At 45.0% G+C, this 10,915-nt stretch overlaps 1 protein-coding gene across 2 annotated transcripts in view; it reads left to right on the top strand.

Annotated features, from left to right (window-relative positions):
- LOC107990071 (disks large homolog 4-like) overlaps positions 1-10,915 on the top strand; it is a 43,399-nt gene that overhangs the window by 1,106 nt on the left and 31,378 nt on the right. The window contains exon 2 of one of the 2 annotated variants that reach the window (XR_001761639.2): positions 489-582. Coding sequence is in view for 1 of the 2 variants with exons in the window: in XM_017041815.2 (XP_016897304.1) it covers positions 7,822-7,851 (30 nt within the window). In the remaining variant the exon portion in view is untranslated. Of the gene's footprint in view, positions 1-488; positions 583-7,309; positions 7,852-10,915 lie in introns of those variants that run through there. The other variant, XM_017041815.2, reaches the window with a different exon arrangement.

Here is a 10,915-nt window from a genome sequence, read left to right as displayed (position 1 = left end):
AATGTTACTTTTCTGGCCAAATCAAATGAAGACAGGTTTATTCCTAGAGGCTGTTACAAAAATATTTTTTCCAGTATCCGGCTGTAGAGCAGTACATTTTGTACCACATACTACCTCCATCAATATTTGTCTTTCCAAGTACCAGCAGGTTTGACTAGTCAAATACAGCATCTCGGTCCCACGATGTTGAACTAGACGTTGTATCCAAGGAGAAGCTTCTTATTAACAAGATACTTCGACTGTTTACCTTCAACAGACACACGGTCCAATGTAGTAGTACTACAACTGGTACTTGAATTCAGTTCTGAGGGGATGAGAATACAAATCAGCTGTGTTTTATCCTAAGTAGGAAGCAGTAGAAAGCAGATACCACCACGAACCACTAGAGGAGGCTGACGTACCACAAGCAGTACACAGTCCATATTTTGAGAACCTCTTCAATAGAAACTAAAACAGTGTCTCATCACTGACCATGGTTTCATTTTTAGGGACCGGACCTTGAGGTGCATTCAGGATCTTCTCGACTTCCAGTGACGTTACCATGGAGATTCAAGGCCTGGAGGGTTCAAGGGCTCAGTCAAGGTAAGACCGGGGTCAGAAGTAATCTGTCGCTGCTCACATTCATATTATTTAATCCGCCTGGTGTCCATTTACCAGAACACAGGCAGAAGGGAAGTTAATTTACTGACTGTTTTATTGCCGTTGTATTTATGCGGCGTCGGGAAACTTTGATTCACAGCCGTAGACGATATAAAAATGTGTTTCATCAAAGACGACGGTTTCAGTCTGATAAAGAACGTTTGATTATTTTTTTTAAGTCAAATATATTGAGCAACAGCACGTCCAGTAAATACTGCCTCATCAGGCGTTAGCCAATTAGATGTCACTAAAACTCGACAGCAAAACGAGTCGATTATTATTAATGGTCGGCTTTTTCATCCGTCGTCTCTGTGGACGATTTTCCTAAAAGAAATAATGGAAAGAAAAAGCTGACAGTGTACATCAAATATAAGGCTGTGAATAACCACTTGACCTTTACTGACCCACATCTGGGCCAAGCATGAACCACAGTTGACTCTTCTCTGGCCCACATTGGGCCAGACGTGGATATTTGTTCCAACATAGGTTCATAAAATGGGTCGAATTTGGTTAAAATTTGTAGCCCATAACCAGGATGTTATGGGCTACAAATCTAGCAGTAAAGGCCCATAAATGAGGTGTTTGTGGCCCAGAAGAGATTAGATCAGTTCCAAACTTTTTTAGTTAAAGAAAACAAACAAAAATGTGTGTAAAATCAAATGGATTTTTGTTGTTGCTCAGTTTATTTTATTTTCTTCTGTCTTAGCCGTAGTTTGGTAATTCATGACTGATGTTGTGAAATGGTTCCACCTACTGTAAATACTACATGCATGTTAGCGCTCACACCCATTTAACCTTTGTGATGATAATGAATACTCTCCCGCTGCCTGCACCAGCTTAAACACATTCATTTTCTCCCGGGGGGTTATAAAAATCCCAGCCAGCGTTTCTTTGCCAAATTAAAAAAAAAACAACTTTTCCCCACAGATCAACACAAATTAAAGGTAAAAAAGCTTTAGAATAATATCTTTAAAAAAAAAAACCTCAACTCCTACCATCATCAGCAGCACCTCTGTTTCTCCGGCTGACGCACCGTGAGGGCGAGTGTGAGTGTGAACTGTATAATTTCATGCTGCAGTAGACAAAGTGAATGCATTAGCGGCTCTCAAATCCCCTCACTGCGAATTAATTGGGAAGCTGAGAGCGGGGCCTTACTTAAGGCGGCAAGTGTCAGTCAGTCAGCCAGTCTGTCAGTCTGTCAGTCAGTCAACCAGTCTGCCAGTCAGTCAGCCAGGGAACTATCTTGCTCCCTGCATCTCGGCTTTCGCCTCGTCACTGTGCCAAACGCCGTCTCACCCAGCTGTCAGTGAAGCAGGCTGCATTCACTGACAAGTGGAAGCCGGGCTGGATAATTATACACCACTCAGCTCTGTTTGACTGAACAGGCTGCCAGCGCTAGATAAATGTGTCATTGTTTTGTTCAGGGGAGGTTCCAGGTCGGTCCTCTCTCTGTAGGGTCCGGGGTTTGATCCTCCACCTCTGTGGTCTTACATTCCCATGTTTCCCTGAGCAAGAAACATGAACCTAATGTTGGCAAAAAGACGGTCCGTGAAGGTTAATATTGATATTTGAAATGAAAAAAAAATCTAAAACGCTACCTAACTGGTGCCATCTGTGGTACGCATACCGCAGTTTGAGAATCACTGATGTAGAGGGTGAGTCTGACCATCATGTTTTTAGTTTAGATCCGTCTTCTGTGACCGCTGATTGTTGAGCATCATTTTTCCTCAGTCCTTGTTGAACATAGCGGCGTGTCACGTTGTTATCCTTTTTTTACTTTTTTTAATTTTATCGGTCTAAAAGGCCATCTAAAACAATTGGCTTCTTCACCACTGACTAATCGCAGATGACAGTTGCATGCTGGGACATGTAGGCGGTGTGAGAAAGCCACTCTCTGCGGGAGAACAATCATTTTTTTGTCACGCTGAACAGTGAAAAGTCCAGAAAAAGTAAAAGCACTGATAGGTCCACATGTTGGCTTCAGTCAGGGTATTATACTGGTTTGGAACTGCGTTAGCATTAGCCGACAAAGTTTTGTTCATCGTATGAAAAAGGAGTCAACGGATACCGCTGTCTTACAATGTCCTGTACCACGTTTGTGTACTTTTCTGCCACTCCAGACATCCTTATATATATATATATATAGTACCACCATTAATCTTTTAACACATTGTTTTCTATTTTTCCATGATCTTAAAGACAATTGAAGTTGCTAGCACTCCTAAAACTGGCGTCCACATATCTTAATAATGAAAAATATTTAGTTAATTAATGGTTAGTGTTAATCAATACTCACTATTATATTCATTTCCAAGAATTCATTTTTAAAATTATTTTTTAAGTCATAAATAATTTCATATAAACTTCTATGTCATCTGCAGACATTTTTCACTGACCTTATCTTTGACCCCTTGTCCTGCACCACCTTTCTGTACTTCCCTGCCACTCCCAGCATCACTCACACACTGTCACAGATGACCGTCTGACACCTCAGTATTCAGTATTCATTCTCTCCACCTACAGAGAAAATATACACACGCAATACTTCTGAAGTAAAAAAAAAAAAAAAACTGTAGTATTTTCTTTTGGAACACACATCCAGACGTGTACATAGTACTCCCAGCAGTAACCACTGGGAACCTAATGAACACTTACGGTTCGTAGAACTTAACTCAGTCCCCATCAACACTCTGGTTCAGCTGGTTCAGCCAGGAGACATGGACGGTCGCTCCTGTCTCCTGCACTAATGACAGTCTACCTCAGTGACACACAGCACAGCCTCAGCCACAGCAGGAGCGTAGCCTGCAGCCAGCCTCTTCTTCCCTCACAATGATGCCCCTAAACAACAGCCAAAAAAGTGACACGTCCTCCAGCAGGTGTGCAGACACCTGTGGGCGTCTCACGTCTCACTTGACAACTTGGAAATAGTCTCTGCGCGTCTTCTGTGGCAGCTGTGGCGAGAAAGAGTTTCTGCAGGAGAGAAGGTCCAGTTCTATTAACACTTGGTTCTGGTCCGTGCACTGAGTCTTGGCGTTCCTTCGGCTGAAATGCCTGCTGTGAAACTACTAGAATATTCTTTTGAACCGCAGTAAATCTGATTTTTTTATGTATATATTTGTATGTAGCACCACAAACATCTATATATATATATAACATCAATAATACACAGCAGCCCTGTGTGAGTGTGACGATCTAAATTTGGCTACGTTCCACGCCGACACCCCATGATCTGGATGTTCTGCATGGGTTTAGCCTGTTTAGATGTCCAGCTCTTGTCCTTGGCCTACTTTTGAGTCAGAGGCAAAAGCGTAGCGGCAAAAGAGTTTAGTCTTTAGGCACAGCGGCGCACCGGGATGGAGACTGCGTATTGGTGGGTGAGTGCTTTTGGGAAAATGAAGGAAAAAAAAAAACTTGGAAAGGATTAATACTACAGTGGATGTACTTTGAACGGACATGGATGAGTATTGAGGAAGGGTTTCTCTTCTTCTGGTGGAGCGTGGAACCATAGCGTATTTTTAACCGCATGTGTGTGAGTGTGTGTGGGCGTAGCAGAGGCGATGGAGTCTTTTTGTGCCTGATGACATCCAGACTCTTCCTCTCAGTTATTTGATCATCATCAGTATCACGCTGCTGCTGCTGCTGCTGCTGCTGCTGCTGCGGCTGTGATTACAGCTTTGCTCGTCGTTAGCGGCGGAACGTCCACTTAACTTAACGGCACAAGTTCCTGCAAAGGGCTGATGTGAACGCAGAGCTGCCGCCGCTGAGCGAGGAACGGGGTCAGCTGTGAGGAGTCAGACTCCTGTGAATGAGAAGAAAAGAAAAAAAAACCACAAATCAAATCAACGTTCATTTGTTTCTGACACGTAAACTGCCGACGTCGTCGTCACTAGGCTACGGCTAACGTGTTTCCACAAACACGTTTTACAGAGAGTGAGCAGCTCATTGTGAAAATACTGCGAAGCCTTTGTGCTGCTGCAGTTTGGTCCGGTGCCAAGAAAGTACCACAGATGCAGTTTCCCCCCCTCCCCCAAGAAAGTGCTGCTGGTGGAGGAGCACGGAACCGATGGAAAAAAGAAGTGCAGCGTGTCTTTGTGGATAAAGTCCATTCGATTATTTCAAAGGAAGTGGTTTAGGATGGATTAACGTGGTGAGCTGTGCACTCAGAGTGACAGATGGGTTCAAGTTGGGGATTGGGGTAAAGATTTTTAATGAGTTAATAAGTTGAGTTGTCGTTATGGTTTGTCAACCCCCCATGGTCTCTCATTGCAATTTTTTTCTGTTGGGTGTGTCGCGCCCATACCACTCCCCTCCACTAGATGGCACCCTTGGTTACAAGCTATTTGATCTAGCCTAAGTGCTGGTTCTGGTCTAGTTTATAGTATAGTTTTTATAAGTATAAGTTGTTTTTTTTTTCTTGAGGACGATGGATGTTTAGTTACAGGAGCTCTCCCTCCAGCAGATGGCGCCCTAGGCAACCGCCTATTTAGCCTTTGCATAGAGCTGGATCTGGAGGTAATTATAGTCATTTCCTCACATTGTGTTTTTCATTTTCTCCGAGGGTTAGAGCACCATTCCCTACCAGCAGATGGCGCTGTAGGTGACGGCCTGTGGACTCGGTTTCATGTGGAGAGAAACTGTATTTGTCTGTTGTTCTTTAGTCCTGTTTCTGTCTGTGGACGTGACTTTGTATGATGGCAGTGTCACAGTATTACAGTAGTACTTCACCAGTAGTCAGTAGTACTAGTAATGGTACTAGAAAGCGGTGGAGTTGAGCCGCAGCTCGGAGGAGTCTGAAACAAAGACTGAAGTATTTAATTACAGAGCGGGACATTTGTGGACGTAGAAGTGCGAGCGCCTTCTCAGCAGTGTCCATCTGTGGGACGCGGGCCATCTGTGGGTCTGAGCCTGTGTGTGTGTGTGTGTGAGAAATGAAAGCCTCTCTCTCTCCCTCCCTCCCTCTCTCTCTCTCTCTCTGAACCTGTGGTTCATCATTCACAACTGCTTCAATTGCTGCACCGCCGTCGAAGGGAAGTCTGAAGTGGAGGAGGAGGAGGAGGAGGAGGAGAGGAAGGGCTGAAGGTTCGCCTTTCAACAGTTACACCACAGATGATGCAGGGACAGTAAAGCACCCCCCCAAAAAACCCCCCCCTGACACTGGCCTGTAGTGGTACAGCCCACCCTCTTAAAGGCAGAGATGTTCTTTTTTTTTTTTTCCAAAAAGATCATTTTATTGAAGCGTGTGAACTCCTCAGTGTCAGATGTGATCCACTGATGTGATCCACAGATGTGATCCACAGATGTGGTCCACAGATGTGATCCACAGATGTGATCCACAGTCACTGGTACTGACAGTACAGATGGATGAACCTTAAAAATACTTACAAATACTACTTGAAAAAATACTATACTGTAGCCTGAGGAAGAGTTTTGTTCTGGTTTTGTTCTGGTTTTGCTCTGGTTTTGTCATTTCTGACTTGTTTCTCGTTGTAGTTATTGATTGATTTCGGTTTGGTGGAAAACCCAGGGTCAAAGGTTGCGATACGATGATGTTTTGCGTTTCCTTTGCGATTGATTGCGTAACTTTCAAACAAATGCACAGACAGAAATGTCTGTTGTCTCCTTCATCGACCTGTGACCTCCAGACCTTATAATTATGATCTTATAATTATCATATTTCGAATGCTTAAAGTCCTTGATTTTAAAGGAACCCCAGTCGTCTGCACGTCGTTGCTGCCGTCGTTCACCGTCAGAATAAAAGCACTTGAACGACACACAGGGTGTAAGAATCACAACCTGTGACTTTGACCACAGTACATCAAACATCTGGCAACACTGTAGCTAAAATAATGTTGTCGGCCAATCAGGTTGAAATAAAATGAAACAATAAAAGTTAATAATAAAAGTCCAAAATTTAAATTAAAGTTAATGAAATAATCCAATTTATTTGGGATGGAATCATTTCCTGCAGTACGAAAGCAGAAAAAAAAATACCTCCAAAAAAGTTAGATCACATGCCGTCTTTGGTCATGTGATTAGAAGGGTCTCCTGTGACCCACTCGTGTGTCCCACTCGTGTGTCCCGACCCGCGGTTTGAGAATGACTGCAGTCTGTCCTTCAGTCTGTGAGACCACGGTGGACCTGGTGAAGTCGGAGGTTCTGTGTGAACGCACCCTGAGGTTTTCAGGCACAAATGTGTGTGAGCTCCACAGCTACAACACCGACAACAACAAGCCTCGCCGTCACCATGGCAACAACTGCACCATTGCTAAGGCAACAGCTGCAGAGTGATGATACAACAAGCAGGAAAAACCTTCACGCATTATCAGTTTGGTTACTTCAAACCTTTGTTTTTTTTGTTTTTTTTTTCTGCCTCTGGTCCCACGGCTCCGTTCTGTTTATTTAAAGTCCAATCAAGTGTCTTTTTATAAACGGCTGTCGCTGGGCGGCGATTTTTTTTTTTTTTTTGCGTTTCTCTGTGATGCATATGTAATTCACACTCTCCTAGTTAACACATTTTCTTTCGGTCTAATTCCTAACGTCTCACACACACACACCCCCCCCACTCTCCTCTCTCTCTCTCTCTCTCTCTCGCTCGCCCTCGCTCTCTCTCCCTCACTGTCCCCTCCCTCAGTTCTTCCTCTCCATCCTCTGCTGTTTTGCCGTCTTCTTCTTTCCTCTTTCTTTTCTCATTTTCTTCCCACAGTGTGACCCCCCCTCTTTTCTTTTCTCCCCTCTGCCTCTGTTTTCCATCTCCATCCTCCATCTCCTCCCATATTCACCCCATAATTCCTGTCTTATCCGCTTTCTCACACAACATTTTCCAAGACCACCCTCTCTCTCTCTCTCTCTCTCTCTCTCTCCTCATTCCTCCTCTCCTTCTACTCCTCTCTCCTCTCCTTTTTTTTCCTCCTTCTTTGCTCACTCCCTCTATTTCCCTGTGGCCCTCCCCCTCCCTTTTCATGTGTCCCCCCTCCCTCCATCCTCTCTTCCCCTCGCCGCTTCAGTCAGTCAAAGAAGAGATTCACGGAAGGAGAGAAAAGGGGGGAAAGGCAGGACGAGAGTGAGAGTGGAGCGCAGGAGCGGGGCAGGCTGGGGAGCTGGGGTGCTTGTGGGGTCTCAGCCCTCTGTCGTGGGGGGGTTGGGAGGGTCGAGATACACCCCAGCATTTTGTCTTAAAGTACCATGGACTGCCTCTGCATTGTGACTACAAAGGTAAGCTGAGGTTGATGTTCGATATGTGTGTGTGTGTGTGTGTGTGTGTGTCACAGCTGGCGCTCGTCTTCGTTTTCTCACTTCTTTATAAAAGTGTCACCCAATCAGCTGCCGCCGGTCACTTCTTCTCCTCGGTTTGTCACATTTAAAAAAATTTTTTTTTTTGATTTGTTTTTTCTGTGATGCTCTGACACCTGAGTGGTGTCATCGTTGAAATTTTTTTTTCCCTCCGGCACTTTCCCTCCGTGTCAGTGTACAAACAAACAGAGCTTGGTGGTACCAGAGAGCGGGTGCATGTGGTGCCCGTGTGGGTCTTTGTGTCAGGCTGGAGCTGCGGAATATGTCAGGGAGTGAGATGGAGAGAGAGAGAGAGAGAGAGAGAGAGACAGAGAGAGAGAGAGGAACCATAGGAAGGCGCTGGCTGCATGCTAATCCCCCTCGTATTTTTAGCTTCACTTCACCTCGGCAGCGACTGTGGGCACACGCTGCCTCTGCCTCCCTCAGCCACAGATGTGATATATCACACACTGCATGTGCTCCGTGTGTCGGCGCTCGGCGCTCGGCCCCGGCGCTCTCCGTTCACGCGGTCCTTCTCTGGAAATTGGCTAATAAAAAGGCGGAAATCTGGGTGATTTAATGCGCTCTGACCCCCAGACTCACTCCGGGGTCACAGAGCAGCGTCGGCCGAGACGTCCGCCGTCTGTCCCGAGAAACACACACTTCTCTCACACACATGGACTCACGAACAGGTTGAACGACAGCGGCTGCAGCGGAATTTACTGTCAAATGATGACAATAACACACACACACACAGAAGTGGTAATGAGCAGAAGTGAAGGCAGCTCTTTTTCTTTTTTTTTTCTTTTTTTTTGTTCTTTTCAAATTTCAGTTTTCTTAACTCCAGAACGTTACTTCCACTCACTTAACAACCGCTCATTTCCCTTGGCAACAGAGATTACCGGAGAGTAAACATAGATAAGTAGGCGTCGTCAGACAAACAGGCAGACCCTGGTTCACGCCGCGGAGGTTTTTTGCGTTAAGACAGAGGCGAGTTATGCAACGTGGTTTTACCTTCAGCTCTGAGGTCATCCCGACGGTCCGTGTCTTTGTCAGTTTCAGCTTCTTCGACAGAGTGGTTTTTAAATTTCCGACACGGAGCGTGTGGCTCTTTGTGCTGCTATAGCAACTGCACTTACTTTTAGGAAGAAACTATTCGCTAACTTGTGCGGAGATGATAATTAGGGCCTGAGCAGCGACGACAACGTCTCATCAAGGCATCGGTCGTGAGGAGCCAGGGGTTTGAAAATAGTTCTAGTCTTTCTTCTAAAAAAACAAAACTGTTCACAATAAATTCACAGTCTTTTTCAGATGTCACTTAATTATTTTTTTCTTATTTAAACAACACTTCAGATGGAACATAAATCTCAGGGTCGTCCACGTAAACCCTGATGTCTTTTTCCTCGGACAGTTAAGGCATCACTGGCGTCACTCTTTCTCGTCTTTGTCAGATTGTCGCGTGCTGTTTCTCTGGTTTTAACTAGCTGCTACTGTTGGAACCGATGCTGTGTTTCCCGCCCGATGTGGGCTGCGAGTTTGCGATCCGTAGTGACGTGGATTCACCATGACGTTCTGTGGATTTATTTTATGGTATCTTTGAAAGTTGGTCAGGGTAGTTTGATTTCTTTTTGGGACCGACAAGTCTTGACCACGTTGGGCACCAGAGACGCCCCCTGTAGGGCATTAGTTCACATCCTGTTCTCTACTTCTGAAACGCTTCTGAAATAAGTAAAAACTTAGATCAGTACAATGTTTGGAGTCAAATCCAACAGTAAAGTGTTTTGTTGCATCGAGTTCACAAAAAACCAAAATCGTTGAGATTTTCTCTTGTCATTTATTGGTTGTTTAGCTGCGTTTATGTCACCGCTAAAACTCCACAGAACGGCACAGAAATAATTGTTCCAGCATCTAGTGCCTGCAGGCACGGCTGTCTTTTTATGTAAATACATTTTGTTTATGACAGTAATTTAAAAAAAAGTGGCGAACCGAGTGTTTGATTTCACATTTTCCTCTAATGAGGTAACTTTGGCCCTGACGAGCGTCTGATAATTCCACGAGACACTTTTCTTTGTTTACACGGCGCGTTATGACTGTTCCTCTGCAGGAAAGGAATAAAATAAAAGACTTGAAAATGTCAAGGTGAATGGACGCGTGGGACGTCAACGTCTAGTGCTTCTTGTTTACCCTGAGTCTGACTCAGCCGCTCCACGTCAGCGGAGACGGGGAAGACGCTGGACGTAAAAAGTCCACCATTGGTGGCAGAGGATATTTGACATTAAAAAAAAAAAAAAGAAGAAAAAACTCGCTCCAAAATCCTGCGTTGCTCTCAAAGTGAGACGAGGACTTTGAGTAGAAGCTGGCAGAAGGAAACCTGAGAATTGCCAAGAGATCGTGGGACAGATGGTCGGCTTATGAAAGCCAACGTCAGTGGAATAAAAGTGTGTAAGAAAAATACAGTGACTGAGTTTCAGCCAATGAGACGGCTGGATGTTTTTAAATAGCTGCAACAGTGAGGGTCAACCATCAACTTTGAACGATGGGTAAAAGTATCTTCTGTGGTCTCTCCGTCCGTCCGTCCGTCCGTCTGTTCGTCCTCCGTGTTAGGAGGACACGGTGGACGTTGTCATGGTTGTGTCGACATATATTGGTGTTTCAGCTAGTTATACGACCACTTCCTGTTGGATTCTCCTGTTGGACTCCCTCACCAAATGTTGTGAACCCATGACAAACGTTCTTGTGAAGGACACATTTAATCCAGTTTGGAAAACCTGTGTCTCCGTCGTGTCTGTCATCTCTTCCGGTTTCTGGGGGGGAAAGAAAAATCTGGGAATTTTTCCTCAACCCAGTCGTTCTGAATGTGTCACAAAGCAGGTGATAATAATAACCTCACCCGTCCCACCCTCCCCCACCAGTGGGGTAGCTCCACCCATGCTACCGCTCCTACCTGTGGCGAGGAGCATCACCACCTGACCTATCAGGGCGGCATACGCCCCCGTCTGTCCGATGC

Source organism: Cynoglossus semilaevis, chromosome 19 (genome assembly GCF_000523025.1).
Source record: "Cynoglossus semilaevis isolate Cse_v1.0 chromosome 19, Cse_v1.0, whole genome shotgun sequence".
NCBI lineage: Eukaryota > Metazoa > Chordata > Actinopteri > Pleuronectiformes > Cynoglossidae > Cynoglossus > Cynoglossus semilaevis.
This window is presented reverse-complemented; position numbering and strand designations above follow the sequence as displayed.